We start from the raw sequence: 18,862 nt of genomic DNA, 5'->3' as shown, positions 1-18,862 counted from the left end.
CAGCGGCCCTGCCTCCACCCTCACCACACACCTCTCCCTGGGCCCGGCGGCTCATGTTCTGCGGCTGGGCCTCGGTGACGGCCACACAGGACTCGCTGCGGCTCCACAGCCAGTGGCCACTCTCTTCGGCCCGCGGGCACTCGGCCCTCCTGGTGCATCTGCGGGGGCAGGGGGCACCCGTCAGCCCTCAGGGTGGGGCGGCACCCCCAGACCCAGGCTGGGGACGAGCCCCCCAGACTCCCCGGTGCTCACCGTCCCTCGACGACGCACCAGCCGCAATAGGGGTCCTGTGAGCTGCGGCAGTGGGCGCAGGTGGAAAAGCTCTCACACTCCTGCACGGGGAGCCGGAACACCTGGGGGCACCGGGGCGGTGAGCGGGACTACGGCCACCACAGGTGTCAGGCCAGCAGCCACAAAGGACCTTGCTCAGACGCCAGACCTTCCTGGGATCGCCAGCTTGATCCTACCTTTACCCCTAAGCCTTAGAAGCCTCAACACAACTCGAGGCTGGGCAGTGAGGGCTCCAGGCAGCAGCGGCTGGCCAGGCTCTGTGGGACCCGGCCGGGAGGCTGGACCTGACCCAGGATCGGGTGGCACAGGATCCCAGGGCCCGTGTCCCCCACCGTCTGAGCTCACAGAAGCTGCCTGGGGCCCCTCGCCTCCCTGTTTGCACTTGGGGAAGGCCCACTTAGAGCACTGACCCTCTGGTCAGGAGGGGCCCAAGGCCGGGCCAGAGACACAGAAGAGAGAGAAACGGTTTCAAAGACGGGAAAGGTGCTCGAGAGACACTGTCAGGACCCAAGGAGATGCGAGCTGGCCCCCCTCCCAGCATGCTCTGTGCGTCTCTAGGGGCTGGACTACCAAGGCCCCTCCTCCCAGGCTCCACAGGCCAACCTTGTCCTGGGTCATGGCGTACAGACTGGCCCGGTCTGCGGCCAGCACCAGGTCCCTCTTGATTCTCTTGTTGATCTCCACAAGGACAGAGCCATACTCTGCAGAGCTGCCATCTGGAGCGAGGTACACCTGTGGGCACGAGGGCAGGTGCATGGTGAGGGCAGGGGGCCTCATGTACTGAGGACCCCTCCGGAAACCACCCTGCCCCAGCCCTGGGCCTCACCTTGAGGACCCGGCCGTCCGAGGTGCCCAGGAAGGCGATGGTGTGGCCATTCTCGGTCGTCACCGTCACAGCTGTCAGGTTCAGGCCTCCACGGTGCAGCACGGCTACGGCTGAGAGTCCGTCTCGGCTGCCCAGCGGGTAGGGCAGGTGCTCCGAGCCGCACAGGAAACTCTCGCTGGCACCCTATGGACCATGGCATCAACGGTGGGTGCAGACCCCCGCCCGAGGCCTCTCCCCACCACGGCTCCCAGCACTCGTGGCCCTACACATGTCCCCCAGAACCGGCCCAGGCAGGCAGGGCCCCTACCCACACGCTCACTGCTCCAAAACCCAACGCCCAGCGTGGCTGACACCTGGGAGAAGTGGCACCCACATCTCACGCTGACCTGCCCGCAGGGACACCACACACACACACACACACACACGGCCTTCACAAGCAGGTGGGACATGGACACGGCAAGCAGTGCCACACGCAGACCCACACGCGTGTGGTCTAAGCCCGTGGGAGAACGTGCTGAGGCCACGTACCGACCCGTGGCCACCACACTGGATCTCGCCGTGGAAGGGCTTGTAGAAGGTGTCCCGGCCTGCCTCCCGGGTGCCCGTGTAGCAGGCGTCGCGGTTGGCCTCCATCTTGTTGTGGACCTCGTCCAGCGGGAACAGGCAGAGGCCCGCCCGTGGCCCCCCGCCGCCCCGGCCATCTGTGCTGAAGACAGTGTACAGCACCCCAGTGGCGCCTGGCCGGGCCACGGAGGCCGCCAGGCAGGTGCCGAAGGCGGGGACCCGGGTGTCGCTGGGGCCCAGGCAGCGCAGGTCCACCTCCAGGTAGGAGTAGTAGAACGGGTCGTGCTTGCACATACGCGCCAGCAGCGTGCGGTTCCGGGCCGGGTGCTTGTCCTGCTGGTTGAAGACGAAGAAGACGTAGGGGCCGTCCTCGAAGGCAGCCACGAACTGCTGTGTGTTTGTGGACAGGTAGCCGGCCTTGTAGGTGGCGTGGTCCGTGTAGGCCTCGAAGGCCTCCCTGCCCTCGGTCCGGTCCAGCAGGCGCGTGCTCACGATGATGCCGTTGTCATGGGGCCCGTTGCCCTTGCCCACAAAGAGCACGTGCTCGCCGCTCGGGCCCGCGGTGCTCACCAGCCCCACAGTGGCCACGCTCTTGTCGTTGCTGGCCACGAAGGACTTCTCGCCGCTGCCGTCCTCGTAGAAGAGGAGCGTGGAGATATTGCTCAGGGAGCGCAGGGCGCAAATGCCCTTGAAGAGGCTGCCGCACTCGATGAGGCGGTTCCGGGACCGGTCAAGCAGCAGCAGCTGGTTGACGTTGTCAGTCTGCACGGCCTCGTGGCACTGGCTCGCCTCGATGGGCGGCGTGCACTTCTGGTTGTCCAGGGCCGGGCCCGTGGCCGCCCGCTGCTCCAGCTGCAGGTCGGCGCTCAGCTGGTAGAGCGCGTTCACCGCCCCCACGTACACCACGCCCGACACCTCATCCACCACCAGGTGGTTCAGCTCCGTTTCGCTGCGGAAGAAGTCCAGCTTGCGGGACCGCAGGCTCACACTTGTGCCCACCAGGCCCAGGAGGGTCAGGGTCCAGAGCTGCAGTGCCATTGCCCCCGGCACCCTGTGGGAAGAGAGGAGGGTCAGGGGAGCCCCAGCCTGGAGGACCCACCCCACCCACAGGAAGCCCCCGGTGCCTGACCCTGCCCAGCCCGCCTGAGCCCCCGATCCCTTCCCTGCCTTCCCACCCATCTGGCCAGACACACCCACTCTCATCTCCAAGGAGATCATCTCCGGCCCTCCTCAAGAAAGAGCACCTGTAACCTAACCGCTGACAGGCCAGGCCACCAGCACTGCAGCTCCAGGCCTGGGTGCAGCCGCCCCCCGAGGACTGCGCCCTGGCCTCTGCCCCCAGGTTCCCAAAGCACCTTTAGGCCCACCTCCAAGGGCAACAGAGCACCTCCTCCAGAAAGTCTCCCAGACACTCACGCGTGTGCCCACCCTCACATCCCATGACCCCAAGAGCTCCAGGTGGTCTGGGAGGCACCGCCCCCAGACCACACTCTCCAGAGCACAGACCCAAGCTGACCGACAGGCCCTGAACATGCAAACAGGTGGGCCACACGCCTGTTCTATGCCTGACTCTCGGCACACGGTGTAATCTGACGGGAAACAGCAGAGCCACTGGTGGGCCTGCCTCCCCACCCCCTCCCCAAGCCTTCCGGACCCTCCCTCCAACCCCCCTTCCCCTGCTGAACCAGCAGGAGGGCCCCAGCAATCCACCCGCCCTGCCTGTGCCCCGCCCAGGGCAGACCCTCGGACGCAGGCACGCCAGAGGAGGTCCTGGGAGGGGGTTCTGGGGTCCACCGGGTCTCTGAGGGGGGACCCCGGAGGCCGCGGGGGGTGCTGCGTGCAGGGCAAGGGCAGGCCACGTCAGGGTGCGGGTGTCCGTCCGAGCACACACACGTCCCTGCGTATGTGTGTGCGCCCGTGCGTGTCTCTGGGTGTATGGGGGCAAGCTGCTAAGGCCAAGGGTGGGCTCAGGGTCCCCAACATGGAGGCCCCTCCCACCTTGGGGTGGTCCAGCACGAACGCCACCCTCGGGACCCTGATCAGAATCCCCTGAAGTGGTCTTGGCCGCCACCCCCACCAGCCACCCTCTCACAATCTGTGCGTGAGCCCTCACTCCTGGGCCCGCTGGAACCTTCCCTGAGGGGGCCTGTGCCCGGCAGGACATTTAGGGCAGCTGTCCACGCCACGTGGCCGAGTGGAGACTGACCCCAACGGCAGAGGGTCATGAGGGGCTCAGGCCCTGGCCTCCCAGACTCCCCCCACGGCCCGCTGCACCTCTACAGAGGAGCTGACATGCCCCCTACGGCCACCTCAAACACCTGGATATGCTCTCATTCCCTCAAGAAACAATTACTTTTCTGCACCCATTTGACAGCCTGCCCTGCCCTACTCTACGTCCTTCTCCTCCAGGAAGGCAGAAGGCTGTCTGCTCTGCTCCATGGCCAGGGGAGACGTTTCTTTGGGGGCACTGGTTTTGCGCAAAGCTGTGTTGACTGGAATAGGGTGGCTTCTTCTCATGAACCCTGTGATTCTCACATCAAGCCAGCTTCCTTCTTTGCCTGAGCCGCTAGGAAGCCCCCCCGGCCAGGCTGTGGCTCTTCTCCATCCCCCACTGCATCCCTCTGTTCTGAGTCTCCACAACATTCCTCAAGCCCCTCGAGGAAGCGTAACCAAGAAGCAACCAAGTGACAAAGCCCTCTGCACCCCAGAATCACCACAGGGCACTGGCAGGGGCAAGTCTCAGGACTGGGGAAGGTGCCCCTCAGCTGTGCACTGAAGCACAGAAGCCCCTTGCTCTGGAGGGCTCAGTCCCTGCCGGGCCCCTGGGGACCCCACAGGCCTCCTCACAAGCTGCTGGGAGAGGAGCCACCCACAGGCTGGCTTGACAGTGTCCAGGAGACAGTAGGGACCTGGGAACGAGGTGAAAATGGCCTACGAGAAGGCGGTGGGATGAGGAGAGAGGGTGACCCCAGGCCGCACCAAGACGAGGTGATCAGGCTGGGGAGGAGATGGTGCCTTTGGTCAAAGACAGGAAGAGTTCACAGGACCGCGGGCAGGCTGGGCAGATCCTGGGCGGAGGCGGGCCCCTGCCACCGCAGACTCCGCTCGGCTCCGCGGACAACTGACGCCGTCTAGGGGAGAGGAGGGCGCAGTTCAGAAGATCCCCAGGCTGGAGCTGGGACGCCCGCGACGCCAGGACTGCACAGAACCGGGAGCACCAGGAGAGGCCCCGGGCACTCAGGCACCCTCTGGTACCTTTGCTCAGGGCCCGGGGAGAGGGGGCGGGGAAGGGCAAGGCTGGAGGGCCCCGCCCCCCGGCGCCCCTCCCCCGCCGCCCAAGCGTCGCGGCCGCCCCGCCCCCGCGCTCGCTGGCTCGCCCGCCGCGGCCCAAAGTCCGCTCCCCGGCGCCGCGGAGGCGGGGGGCGTCCAGGCCCCTCGGCCTCAAGCCCAGGCTGGCCCTCTCCCCCTCCCCCTCCCCGCCCCGGCCCCGCTCACCCGAGTCCCCGCCGCGACCCTGGTCCCGCTCGGGTTTGGCGGCGGCTGCGGCTCCGGCCAAGGGCCGCCGCGGCAAGCGGGGAATGAATGGAATGTTCCCGGAGCCCAGGGAGGGAGCGGGCGGGCGGGGGCGGACCTGCGGGCGCGGACGGACGGGCGGGCGGGGGCGGAGCCGCGGCCGGAGCTGGAGCCGCCCGAGCCCAGGCCACCCCTGGAAGCAGGCCCCCTGGTCCCCGATGGACCCGTGTCCAGGCCCCTCTGCCGGCCGGCAGCGCGCCTAGGACTTGAACCCAGAACCGACCAAGCGGGGGAACTCCTGGGGCGCCCCCCCCCTTCCGAAAGAGCTTTGCTGTGACCCTGAGCCCTGCCTCAGTCCTGAGCTCACAGACGTGACAGGACCCAGGAGATGGGAGGGTCACAGTGCATAAAAAAGAATGCTTTGGTCTCCCTCTGGTTAATGTTCACTTGACTGAGCCCCTGGGGCAGAAGCCCAGCCCTGTCCTCGGCCCCAGGGGCCCCCAGGGCTGGCACACCAGAAGTGCCCCGTGAAAGCCACGTGCGCGGTCACCGAGCGGGACCAGGTCTTGACTGGCCCAGATACTGTGCTGCTGCCCCTGCCCCGCCCCCACTCGAGCAGGCCAGGGCCAGACCTGGGCTCCCTGCCCCAGGACCCCTCTGGGTGGTGGGCAGAGTGAGCCTCAAGTCCGAGGGTTCCAAGGGCCCCTCACGCTGAGCCCAGGTCACACGGTCTGGCAGGAGGGACTTGGGTGACAATGATAGGCAGCAGCTCCCTCCACTTCCTGGACAAACAAAGCCTCAGGTGACCTGCCTGGCCAGGCCCACAGGGGCAAAGGGTGAACCACCTGACCAGAGGCAGTGCTCAGGCCGGCCTCGCGGGAGGTGCCAGGCACAGCCGGCAAAGCTTCCTGCGGCTGGCGTTCCTGGAACGGGCGCTTCCTGTTTTGAAGGCAGCCTGGGACCCCCCGCTTGCTCACCGGGCCAGCGGGGATTTCCTCAGGGGCATCAGACGCCTCTTCCTGGCCGAAGCCCGGAGGTGCACTTCCAAGAAGTCGCACAAACTCCAGCCCGCTGCTGGCCAGGAAAGCGTCTGGACAGGCGCCCCCTCCCCCAGCCCAAATTCCCAGCCCTAACGTTCCAGATTCCAGCACTGCAGTCAGCGCCCAAACACCGCCCCAGTCTCGCAGCAGAGCCCACCCCTCCCAAGCAAATCCTGGTCCCCCCATCAGAGAAGTGGGGGGCCTGGCAGCGGCCCCCACAGCTAGGGCACCTGGGGTCGGGCAGACGTTTGCACACCGCGCCCGGCTGGACCAGAGCCTTGGGGACACCACACGCCTTCACTGCGTGGCTGTGGCCCCCCTGCCTTCCCCGGCTGGTGCCCAGCCCTCACTCACCCAGGCTCCAGTGGTCCAGCTCAGTCTCTGCTCCAGGCCAGCATGGAGATCCTCTAGGAAGCAAAGGAGAGACAGTGGTCTCACCACAAGCCTGGCCCCTGCCTCATCTCTCCTCTGCTCCACATCTGGGGGGGCGAGGAACAGCCCATGGGACCCCAGCTGGCCTCTGCCACCCTGGAGCAGGAGAACCTCAACTTCAGCCTCCTCCACCCCGCCCTCACAGCCCCTCCCTCAGACACTGGCCTCCCAGCCCCTAGCCCAGCACTCCAGTGCACACATGTCCACTTGGTGTGTATGCCTGACACCGCCCCTCTTGCCTCTGCTCAAAACAGGCAGAGGGAATTCCCTGGCAGTCCAGTGGTTAGGACTCTGCACTTTCACTGCCAAGGGCCTGGGTTCAATTCTTGGTCGGGGAACTAAGATTCTGCAAGCTGCGCTGAACAGGAGGAAGAAAAAAAAGGAAGAAAAAAAAGAGGAAGAAAAGGGCAGTGAACAGCTTCTCATTAAGTCTCTTGGTACTGTCTGCTTATTAAACTAGGTAAATATATTACTTTGATTAAAATTCAACTTGCGGGGCTTCCCTGGTGGCACAGTGGTTGAGAATCTGCCTGCTAATGCAGGGGACACGGGTTCGAGCCCTGGTCTGGGAGGATCCCACATGCCGCAGAGCAACTGGGCCCGTGAGCCACAACTACTGAGCCTGCGCGTCTGAGCCTGTGCTCCGCAACAAGAGAGGCCACAATAGTGAGAGGCCCGCGCACCGCGATGAAGAGTGGCCCCCGCTTGCCGCAACTAGAGAAAGCCCTAGCACAGAAACGAAGACCCAACATAGCAATCAATCAATCAATAAAATCTTAAAAAAAAAAAAAATTTTAACTTGCTTTCTGAAAAACATGCATACACACGACCCCGCAATTCTACTTACTAGTTGTGAGACCTTGAGCAATTACTTAACTTCTCTGAGCCTCATTTCCCCATCTGTGAAGTGGAGACAGTCATAGTGAGCTCCCAGGGGTTTTTAAGAACTAAATTATTCCTCCCCGAAAAGCCTCTGGAGAGCCTGTTACACTGTAGCACTCAGCAACACTTGCTATTGTATCCTCTCCTGGGTAAACACCCATGTGTATCCACCGGGAGGACTAGTCCACGGATACTTCTCAGGGCGGTTCATTATAGTGAAAATTTGGCAGCCACCCAGCATGAAACCAGAGGACCCTGAAAGACCATGGTGCTGATGAAGGTGGGTGGGCCATGCTGACCCAACGGAGCCCAGACCTGTTGGGGACGGCTGTGGTGCAGAACTCCAGGTATCGCCACACGTGGGTGTCGATACAGACACACATGGTTTAACTGAGAAGTTCTACAAGCCTTCATCCAAACTGAAAGTCAAGGTGAAGCGGGGGTGGGGGGGGGGCACCGGGCAGGGAGGAGGGGGCTGGGACAGCAAAGCAACTTCATTTGCCAGTTTTGGAAAAAAATTTTAGAAGAATATATTTACGTACTACTTGTCTAAATAAAAAGAGGTATGTATAATAATAATCATCATCCCCCCTCCAGCTCCACTCTGCCTCAGGACACGGCTTTCCAGGCTCTCAGTGACCACCCCCCAACCATCTCTCTGCGCCTATCCCAGGTGTCCTCGGCCATGGCCCACTGGCTCCCTGCCTGGCTGCCCTCCCCAGCAGCGTGCCCCCAACACCTCCTCCACCAGGGTCAGGCCCTGCTCCCCCCGTACCCCCACAGGCACTCCCCCGACGTCGGGAACAACATTGCGAGTAGGGCCCAGGCCTGGGAGGACCCACGGCAGGTCCAAAGGAGACCAGCAGGGGCAAGGCCTGCGGGGAGGTGGGTGCCACACTTGCGCACACAGGCAGGAAATCCCTCTGGTGCCCTCAGCCCCTGGCTGAGCAGTGAAGGGTTAACCCGGGAAGAGGGGCTCAGGGCTCCAGGTGTGAGGGTGAGGGGTGTGTTTTGCCCTAGGCACTCCACAACACAGCCTTTGTGAAAGGGGCAAACTCAGGGGCCAAACCACAGGGCGTCAGGATGATGGAGCTGCATGAGAATTCCAGAGCGGGCCTGGCCTCGAGGCTGCATCCAGTCCAGGTGGAGGCTGAGCTCAGGGTCCACAGCACACGAGGGCACAGGGCATGCAGACCTGCCACCCTGAAGGGACATCACTCTGGGCTCCATGTGCCCTGTGCACCGCCCTCCACTGGCCCAGGCCCCTCCCTGGCCGGGGGTATGCGTGCTGCAGGTGTCGCCAAGGGAGGCTAGCCTCTTCCAAGGGACACACTCTTCCTGAGCCCACACACCCAGCCTCCACAGCCACCACCTCACCCCTTGACAGACCTGCCCCAAGTGACCCACTGGGGTGGGCCCACCTCTCAGACCCTCCAGTTTCTCCTCCCATCAGGCTCCTCCAGCCAGCACTTCCTCCAGAATGAAACTTGATCCCCCTCCCCCTCCCCTTCCCTAACTCGGCCTCAGCCACCCGGGCCAGCTGCCCCAGCGTGTCCATCCTGCCTCTGCTCTCGAGGGTCATTCCTTCTGGCTCAGATGAAGGCCACTCTCCTGAACACCCACAGGCCCCTGAGGCCATGGGTGTCCCCCCACCCCACAATCACACACCCAGTGCTGCTGCCCAGAGGGGCCTCAGGGGCTGAGCTCTGGAGCCACACTATTGGGTTCAAACCCCAGGTCTGTCTCTTTCTACCTGGCTTATGTGGGCTCTTTACAAACTTACACTGTGCCTCAGTTTCCCGGGTGTGACATGGGGGTAATAACAGCACCAACCCAAGTGGGCTGCCGCGAGGTGTAAGTGAATCCGTGTGCAGAAATCCTTCGGTTGTCCTCTCAGTGGAGGAGGAACTCGGGGTGATGCCATGATGTCGCCATGTCTCTGCTTTTGCTGTTCCCCCTGGGAAACTCCTGCCCATCCCTCAGAAGCCTGAGACACCCATCCTGACCTGGCCCTGCAGGAGCGTCACTCCTCCGCTGTGGTCTATGGTCTTCACTTGTGAGCAAGGTCTGAACACAGGATCTGAGACCGTAGGTGGGTCTCAGCCCAGTGAACCGGCAAGGGGGTGACACACAGCAGAGGAAGTTGAAAGTACATGTGCCCCTACAGCTGGTCCCTCAGCCTCACGCACACGGTGGTGTGTCCTCCCCCAGCCAGGGCGCTGATGGGGACAGGGCTGCGGGCGGTCCAGGCCTCTCCTCGCACGTCCACAGGAGTGGGAAGCAGTAGGAAGGAGCCTCGGCCGCTGGGTCCCCTGAGGCTCCCCCTCCTCGGATTCCTTTCTTCTAAGCAGTAGCTGCCCCCCACACCAGGAAAAGGTAAACAAGAGGTGCCCACTGGGGAAGGGCAGGGTCCTCACTCCAGGCCAGGCAAGGGCTGTCAGGGTCCCCCTCCCGTCGTCTTGGCCCCCCGGGAGGAGGGCCCTGGGGTACCGGCTAGACCTCCCTGTCACTATTTTCAAGCAAACACAGATTGAGCAACTTCGTAAAGCTGAAGTCAAAACAACGCACAGCAGCCAGGTCTGTGGAGGCCCTTGGCAGCCTGTGGGCTCAGGAAGGGGACCCAGAGACCAGGATGGGGACTCGGGCTCGGGCAGACACGGAGAAACGGACGATTCAGGCAAAGGCTCAAGCGCAAGGCAGGGACACCCTGAGATGTGGGGGGGGAGGAGTCTTAGCACCGTGTGGAGGGCACTACGGACCCACAACGCGGGGGTGGAGGCGCCAACACCCGGCGGCGAGGGTGGGGGCCGCGTCGCCCCGGGGCCAGGCCAGGAGGCAGCGAGGGTGGCTGTCCCGCCTCGGGCGCCGCCCCTCCCCCGCCCGGCAGCTGGCTGCAGGGGACCGGCCTCCGCTCCGTTCTCGAGGCGAAAATGCAAATCTGCAATTAGCCGGGACCGCGAAACAAATCAGAGGAAACTAAACAGGCGAGACGCCGGCAAATCCGAGCCTCCGCCGTTTTCAGAACAAGTGCGAGGGAGGGGCGCGAATGGGGCCGGGTGGAGCGTCGGGGCCCCCGGGCCAGGGCGAGAGGAGCCCCGCGGTCCCACCGCGCCCGCCTGGGGCCCCGGGTCTGAGTTCAGCCCGGGAGGTGGGGAGGTCCCCCGACGGGGAGGGCCGGCCTGGCCTCCTAACCCCAGGCGACCAGGTGGCGGCGCGGCTCCGGCGGACGACCCCTCCGGAAGCCCCGCCCGCACCCCGCGCCCCCGGGGGGAACAAGTGGGCCTCTGACGAGCCTCCCAGGGGACCCAGGGCGCACGGTCGGCGGGAGCCTGACCTCCGGTCGCCGTGACGGCGGCCACGTGGGCCCGGGGACCCGTCCCCAAGGAGCCTCGCGGGGCGTCAGGCTGTCCTCTGGCCGGGAAGCGCGCAGTGGCCAGGCCCCCCGCTCCGCGGTCGGCCAGTGATCCGCCGAGGCCCCAGCCGCAGCCGGCATGGCTCCCAACCCCCATCCCGCCAGACTCACCGGGCAAAGGCCGAGCTCCCCGCACAGCCACCTAGGATCAGGCATGGGCGGGGCAGGGCTCTAGGGACAGCCTGACGTCTAGCCTGAGCCTTGCGTCAGCGCTGGGAGAGCCTCCCACAGGACCCCTCCCAGGTATAGGGTGTCACCTCCCCACCAGCCCGGCTCACAGCCCGGTTCCTCCGTCAACCAGCAGAGGCTGTGGGCCAGAGTGCCCATCCCCGCCGGGGCTGGGGAGGTGAATCAGCCTCCCCCTGCAGCCTGGGCTCCGGGTCCCAGCACGAAAATCACCCCTGCCTGGTGGCCGCGAGAAGGTCAAAGGCCCAAGACCCCAGGCCAAGGGGGAGTGGGCGCAGAGAAACCCCAGGGCTCTCTCTGCCACCTGCCTTTGGGGTCTCCGGGCCCGCCGCCCCCTGATCCCATGGGCCTCCCCCCAGCCAAGTCCATAGCCTCCCACCCCTTCCCGCCCTGTGCACCCAGGCCGCCTCTCAGCCGCTCCGTCTGATACCCGAGGTCACCGTGACCGGTGTCTCTGCATCCAGCCCTCGCCCTCAGGCGTCTCAGGGGCTCACCCGGCAAAGCCCCAGGGTGTGTGCCACAGCCGCAGCCTCGCACGCCCCCATGACTGTAGACCCCGCCGTGTGGGCGCTGACCCAGACTGGGATCCCCACGCTGTTGGCAGTCGGGCCCCTCTCCGGTCCCAGTCACTGCCTCACCATGCGGTGCCCAACCTCGTGGAGAGATGGCTTAGGACGACTTGGTTTCAGTCGATTACGGTCCTTCAAGAACACCTGCCTGGGCGCCGCCAGCAGCCCACAGCCTCCTGGGCCTCCCAGACCCTCAGGACAGAAGGTGGGATTCAGTAGGTTCTGGGGCCCAGACGCCCCACCATGATGCAAGACCCACCTCTCCTCCTGGCCGCCCCCCTGAGTCCCAGCCACCATTGTGTCCCACCTGGACTCGGTTTGGGCCCCCTTTCTGATCCCCCCCCAGGCTCGCCCATGTCCCTCTGCAGAGCAGTCCTTCCCGTCAGAACACCCTCAGCTTAACACCTCCATCGACTTCCCCGTGCTTGTGGGGACCCCCCAAAGGGGCCCGCTGACCTGCCCCATCTGCTCAGCCCGAAGCCCCCAAGCGCTTCCCGTGTGCCACACGACGGTGCTGTGTGCTGGGGACAGAGGGACAAGTCTCCACCCTCCAGGGTCCGGGAGCCCCCGTGGAGCTCCCAGCAGCTTGTCGGCCCTGGCACACAAGCGGCCGCAGTCAACACCCGGTGAACAGATGAACGGGGCTGGCACTCAGGCACCTAAGTGTAGACATCCTCCAGAGACCACCTCTCCAGTGGACAGCCTGTCAGGGTCAGGCTGAGAGGGACAGGAAGACAGGGTGAGATACTGGGAGAGGCCAGATGTGGTCTGGGGCCGGCTGAGAGAGGGCGGGCACTGCAGGGCGTCGGGAGCACAGATGAGGCCAACGGGAGCGGCCCCACCGCCCAAGCGCCGGAGGGGCTCCTGGACGAGAAGCCGCGCCCCCGTCCGCCAGTCCCAGCCGGGAGAGGCTGGGAGCAGTGCTGGGGGCGTCGGGCTCCTCGCAGGCAGGAGCCACAGGTTCTGAGGTCGGCCCCCCCCTGCCAGCGCCCGCCGCTGAGCTGCCCGCACTCACCTCCCCTTTCCAGGCTCACCTCCCACAGCTGGCTGGATGCTGCCCCCCGCCCGGAGCCCCCTTCCTTTCCCAGGCCGTGTGCAGGAGGCAGGCGTGGGGCATGGGGGTGGACGGGTGAGGGCCCGAGCGAGCAAGGGGCCGGCCAGACCTGTCATCTCCCAGTCAGTCCGTCGGCGCCTCAGCGGTCACCCCGACCCCCCTCCTCCATCACAGCCGAACCCCACAAGTAGCCTGAGGTGCTGTGCCCAGCTGGCATGCCAGCCACCACTCACACACACGTGCGCACACATGTGCAGGCACACACGTCTGCCCCAGGCCCAGAGTGTTTCCGGGACGAAGAGCCCCAGACCCGAGCACCTGGGCCGGGTGAGCCTCGGGCAGCCCCAGCACTGCGTCTGCCCAGCACGCCCAGAAGGGCCCAGGGGCCTGGAGGAGCTGGGCAGGCCTGGAGCTGGCCTCGAGGGACCTGTGTGGGAAAGGTGGGCCAGGGCCATCTGCGCGGGGGGATGGCTCCAGGCCGCTGGCCCGGTCTCTGTCCAGGCGGGGTCGGGGCCTGGTGAGGTGCAGGGTGCTTGGGGGGCTGGGTAGGGTCTGGAGGAGTCCAGGCTCAGGGTGGGGCAGTGGTCAGGGTTAGGGTTAGGCTTTGGAAGGGCAGAGGGACCGGGAGTTTCCAGCGAGGAAATACCCCGGCTCAGGGTAAGGCACAGTGGTGAGTGGGACAGTGGTGCAGGGGTCAGGGGGCAGCGAGGTGGCCAGGACTGCATGGGGGGAGGCGGGCACCCGGCCTCCCTGTGACCACACACCCAGGAAGTAGCCCACAGCTCCCCGGGGTCAGGCCCAGCACCCACCCCCTCAGTGGCTCACTCAGTTCAGCAAGGAGCTGTCACACACAGGGGCAGGGCCAGGGGCCACCTGCAGGAAGCGTGGCTGGGTCTCCTGCCTGGGTCTCCCCCTCTTGCTCCTCCTTGGCCTCCCATCCCCCCTCCTGACATCCTTCCCCGGGTCCTGAGACGGCTCACGGTGGCCCCCGAATCAGGCCCGATGCCAAGATGGGGGGAGGCCCAGCTCCTCACTTCCCCTGGCCAGCCTGGGGGAGCAACTCCAAGGCTGAGAGGGAGCAGGTGGGCTGCGCTGGGGCCTCTCGCTCCCACCACCTGCCCTCGCCCCTGCCAACTCACCCAGCTCTGGTCCCACCACCGGGTGCGAGCGGGACAGCAGCCACCTTCCCTGGGGAGGGCAGCAGCCTCGCCGCGGCAGTGTCCTGGGCCCTGGCCCTTCTCCAAAGCAGGCCCCCCCGCTCTGAGGACGCCCTGGGCTGGGGCTGGGGGCTAGAATCCACATTCAGGCCCAGAGCCCACACCGCTTAATGGTCCGGGAGCTTACCTCCCATGGCCGGGTCCACACCCCCTGGCCACCCCAATCCTGCCGCTCGCGCCACAGGCCCCCTTGTACCCCAAGACAGACCCCTGCTCCCTAACCTATCAGGGCTGTCCCCAGACCCCTTCCGCACCCCTCCCTCCAGCACTCAAGGACCCAAGTGGGCACCAAGCCAGTCACCCTCTTCCCACTGTCACCCACGCTGCACGTCCGGCTGTGGCCGAGGAGCCGCCTCAGCCTTCAGCCACCAGCTTGGTGCCGGGCAGGGTGCCTGGAGGGGAGCTGATGGCGCCCCCCAGAAAAGCCCCAATCAACCCAGGGCCCGTGCCCTGCACAGGTGGCGTGCTGGCTCAGGGGGCCCAGAGCAGAGCCGGAACTGTCCCTGCCTCGGGAGCAGACGCCCCTGCCAGACTCTGTGTTGACACAGGTGGCCTTCTGCAGGGCTGACATCAAACCGTTTTCCTCTTCCTTGCTCTTCCTGAGGAGGGGGTCCAGCGGGGGCAGCGTCACAGAGATCTGAGCTCGACACGGTGCCCCTCCTCCCAGAACCCCCCATGGGAACTGCCGGCCAACTGCACCGAGGGCTCTGGTCTCCACATCCGGAAGGGACGAGTGCAGGGCAGGGCTGATGCCAGCGCTGGGGTCAGAATCCAGGCTGCACCCAAAGGCTTCACTCTTGCTCCCATGGTCCCCAGGCCAGGACTCACCTGGCACCAGGATGGAGAACTGCCAGGTTTCAGAAATCACGTGATCTTAGGGGCTGAGGACGGAGGCACCAAGCTGAGCCCTCTTCCCAGATGCCCCACCCCCAGCCCAGGAGAGCACCTCCTCTGCCTAGTGCACAGGGGCACCAGGCACTCGGGTGGGCCAGCGGCCAGCCCACAGGGCGGAAAGCTGCCAGTCACGGTGGGAGCAGTGCTGGGGGAGCCACTCTCCGTGTGAAGGGGGCGCTGAGCTGCAGATGGGGGACCAAAGAGTGACAAAGGGTGGGAAATAGGACCCCAGCTCCAGGTGGGGGACCAGCCCTGGGCTCCTCCCTGTGACCGGAGGGGCAGACCGACAGGTGTGCCCCTGGCCACCACGGGCTCCGTCTGGGGTTCTGGGTCCAGTCACTGTCACAGGTTCGTGAATACCACAGGGGTAGGCACTGGGGGCAGGACAGCAGAGGCCCTGCCCCACCCTTCAGAAGCCCTGCCGGATGGGAGGGAAGGGCTGGGAGCAGCTGTGCCCCGGTCTGGCTCGGGGGCCCAGGAAAGGGCAGGATTCTTGCCTGGTCAGCAGGGGCAACGAGGTCCTCAAAGCCCCAGGGACAGAGGGAAGCAGGAGCCCATCAGAGGATGTGAAATCACGGAAGGGAAAACCATGAAGGGACCACATGTGGCCTGGAGAAAAAAAGGGAAGCAACAGTGCTTCCCCCAGCCCCCATGCACCCCAGTGCCCCCCACCAATTACAGGCCACCAACCACGGGTCCAGCCTGTAATTTGAGACCAAAGACATTTAGAGGCCCCACCCACCCCACCCCACCCCAAACACAAATAGCCATTAGCCTCGGGGGAGGGACTCTGCCCAGCCCCCACTGCCAACTAGGGACTGGCCCCCAGTGAACCTGCACCCAGCTCAGCTGGGAGACCAGCCTGGGTTGAGTTCTGGCAGGTCTGATAGCTCACCTCCTCCCCTGACCGCTTTCCCCACACCCTGGTCCAGGGCAGGCTCTGGGCCCAAGAGGCTCTTCAGCAGGGAAGAAAAGCTTATTCCCCCCACCCAGGAAGCCAAGGCAGAAGGCTGGTGCCTGTTGCTGCAGCAGAAAGGACTGAGGCCTGACGTGAGTAAGAAGGACACAGAAGGAGGACCACAGGACCTGGCACCTCAGCGCGGATCTGCCCAGACCAGAGAAGGGGCCATGGGGGAGGGCACTGAAGCCACAGCCTGTCCCCACCAGTCCACTCCCCTGGTCCCAGGGCTTCACCAGCTCTGGCCCCCAGGATGCGAGTTCAAGGCAGGGAACAGGACATCACAATGTCCCCAGAATGGCCCAGGTCCTGGGACAGCTCAAGTGCCTGCAACCAAGCTGTCCAGGGGGAGAGGGGCTCGTGCCATATGGATCCGTCCCCAGGCTGCCGGCCCACCCCAGTGCCTTCCAGTCCAATCTCTTCTGCTCTACTCACCTGGGCTGAGGCCAGGCCCCTGGGTTTCCTGCACGCTGCCCCAGCTGCCAGCTCTGCCTCGCGGCGTGGCCCCTACAGGGGCCCCCTACATGCACACATGCCTGGGGGACCCTGGGGGCCCAGGCGGCAGAGGCAGCATCCCAGGCGGCTCCTTGCATCTCTGGCCTGGGGCTCCTCACCTGTGGGACCCCCTCCCCTATGGGATCCTTCACCCGCGGGGTGGACTAACAGGCGCCACATCCAAGTTGGGTGGGGACGTGGGGGTGAGGGCTGGGCTGTCCGAGGGGCTTGGAGGGAAGTGGTGCATCCGTCAGCTGCTGGTTAGTGAGTCAGTCAAGAGGCAGGAGAACGGCCAGAGATTCGGCCCGAGGGAGACCCCAGTGCCCCACCGCTCTAAGCAGCCTAGCCTAAGTCACGCCCCTACCTGCCCCGCCACCCCAGGGAAGCGCCACACAGGTGTAAGTAACCGGCCCAAGGTGTGTCCCTGAACCCAGAGCTGGAGGGCAGCCACACAGGACTCCCTGGGCCCCCAGAACAGGAGTCTAGGACTCCTCCTGCCCCACAGCCTCCCCCAGGGGGCCTGGGCCCACTCCAGGCTCACTGGGCGGGGCCTGCTGGGGCCCGACCTCGGGCGTTCTCCATCTCAAGGGTGACGCATCCCCTCCCACCCCGCCCCCGACCGGTCTGAGCAGCCACGGGAGGTGGTGGAGCTGCCCAGACTTGCCCGTCCCTCCCTTCTGGGGCTCTCAACCCACGGCCCCGGAAGTGGATCTCTCTCCCACGGCTGTAGCCCCCCCCCTTGGGTGGCTGGACACGGCTGGATAATCCAAAATAATTCCCTCTTGGCAGGCGGCCGGCGGGGGAGGGGGACTTGCATTCCAAACCCTTGTTTTTCTCTGTAACTTCCCTCCCCTCTTGGGGCAAGGAGCCCCTGGCCAGACCTCAAGCCTCCCCCTACCCGGCAGACGGAGGTGGGCCCCCTATAGGTACGGTGGGAAAAGGTGACAGGCTCAGATCTGCCGAGACCACCTGCTCGTCCTCAGTCTTCTCTGGGGATTTCTAAAAGCTGACACGCCATAAAAAACACCCAACAGGCTCAGGCAGGCCGATGCTGACCCTACGCTCCCAGGACCCTCACCTCAGAGCAGAAGAACGCCTCCCCCCACACACACACCCCGGCAGCTGTCCAGCTCTCAGACTCTCCCCTCTGTGCCCGGGGAACATCCCGCACGGGGTCAGGCTGAGAGCTCCCACCCCTGGGGGCCGTGCTCTCCCATCTCCACGGGGCCCGGCCCGGGCGTGTGTGGGGCACACAGGGGCTGCAGTTAGACATGACAGGGGCTCCCCAGGGCAGGCACAGAGAGCCCTCCGAGCTCCAGAACGTTCCACTGGCTTTGGAGTCAAGCTTCACCCTTAGTCTTGACCCCCACCACAGGCCCAGGGCACGGATAGACCCCTTCCTTCCTTTTCCAAGTTGCTGGGAAGAGGAGGCCAATGAGTGGCAGGAAGCTCTGAGGCTCTTGGGCTCAGGGACCCCCCTCGTATCTGCCAAGCAACCTGAGCACAGATGGGTGGGAAGGGCCCATCTAGGAGGGCTTCCTGCAGGAGGCTGCACATAGAGGGGCAGGGGCCTGGCAGTGAGTACAGAGACTTCCTGTACTCACTTCCTGGGTCCCAGAGTGTCCACCCAAACACCACACCAACAAACACTGGGAACTGTGGGAGCCGGCTCTGTGGTGAAGCAGGCCCAGGGCCACCAGGACTTGCCAGGTGCTGGTGCTGGTGCCAAGCCACCCCTAGTCCCAACCGGGAACCCTGCACCCGCCTTCCAGCCCGGCCAGGTGCAAACCAGGGGCTCCCAGGGTGGTCCTGGCTTATGCCCGCCTCACAAGTCCCCAAGGGGTTTGGGGGCGGCCAAGGCCTGACCGCGGGCCCAGCTCCCTGGGGAAAGCCGGGGCTCGGCCACCCCAGGAACCAAGGCTGGGTGGGCGCGGGCCTGGAGCTCTTGTACAACAGGGCCGATCTCCGCCCTGTGCACGGATCCCGGTGGCTGGAGGGGCAGCGGGCATGAGCAGGGAGGGAGGATCGGGACCGAGAAGCGGTCCGAGCGGCTCCGGAGGGACGCGGGCGGCGGGAGAGGGCGCGGCGCCCGGCTGGGGACCCTCTGCCGGGCCAGGCCCGCTGCCCTCGGCGCCGCGGGCCTCGCCCGCCACCTGGAAGAGCGCGAGGCGGGAGCGGCCCGGTCCCGGCCGGCCGGACGCACGGCCGGCGGCCGAAGCCCGAGTCTCCCTCTGCGGGGCGGCAGCCGCCCGAGTCCCCGCGTCCCGAGCGCCGCAGGCCAGGGCGGAGCGGCGCTGACGGCGAAGCCCCCACTGGCACGGCCGCCCCGCGGGCCCCGTACCCCATTCCCGTACCTGCTCGTCTGCCGCCGAGGCTCGATGGCGCCCGTGCCGCGATCGGCGCTGCGCTGCGGCCAGCGCGGCTGCCATGGAGACGGGCCTTTGTGTGGCCGCGGAGGGGCCGGAGCGCGCGGGAGCAGCGGCCCCGCCCCCGGTGGGGGAGAGGGGGAGGGAGAGGGGGAGGGAGAGG

At 65.7% G+C, this 18,862-nt stretch overlaps 1 protein-coding gene and 1 long non-coding RNA gene across 13 annotated transcripts in view; one reads left to right on the top strand and one right to left on the bottom strand.

Annotated features, from left to right (window-relative positions):
* Window positions 1-18,832, bottom strand: part of PLXNB2 (plexin B2) — a 29,819-nt gene extending 10,987 nt beyond the window's left edge. For 6 of the 12 annotated variants that reach the window (XM_082419938.1, XM_082419942.1, XM_082419943.1 and 3 more), the window contains exons 1-6: window positions 18,688-18,832; window positions 1,646-2,732; window positions 1,118-1,300; window positions 895-1,023; window positions 253-353; window positions 32-158 (exon numbers count right to left, since the gene is read on the bottom strand). In XM_082419938.1, the coding sequence (XP_082276064.1) occupies window positions 32-158; window positions 253-353; window positions 895-1,023; window positions 1,118-1,300; window positions 1,646-2,719 (1,614 nt within the window). In that variant the 5' untranslated portion in view covers window positions 2,720-2,732; window positions 18,688-18,832. Of the gene's footprint in view, window positions 1-31; window positions 159-252; window positions 354-894; window positions 1,024-1,117; window positions 1,301-1,645; window positions 2,733-4,660; window positions 4,813-5,176; window positions 5,314-6,588; window positions 6,668-7,538; window positions 7,567-18,687 lie in introns of those variants that run through there. The other 6 variants (XM_082419946.1, XM_082419949.1, XM_082419948.1 and 3 more) reach the window with 6 other exon arrangements.
* LOC309640737 lies at window positions 4,819-7,458 on the top strand. The gene is made up of 2 exons (XR_014252374.1): window positions 4,819-4,932; window positions 6,921-7,458. It is a non-coding gene; the product is annotated as an uncharacterized lncRNA (long non-coding RNA).
* Window positions 18,833-18,862: the final 30 nt, after the last annotated feature.

The sequence above is a fragment of the Balaenoptera physalus genome (assembly GCF_965194825.1).
Source record: "Balaenoptera physalus genome assembly, chromosome: 13".
NCBI lineage: Eukaryota > Metazoa > Chordata > Mammalia > Artiodactyla > Balaenopteridae > Balaenoptera > Balaenoptera physalus.
The sequence above is the reverse complement of the archived record's forward strand: the minus strand, read 5'-3'. Positions and strand labels throughout refer to the sequence as shown.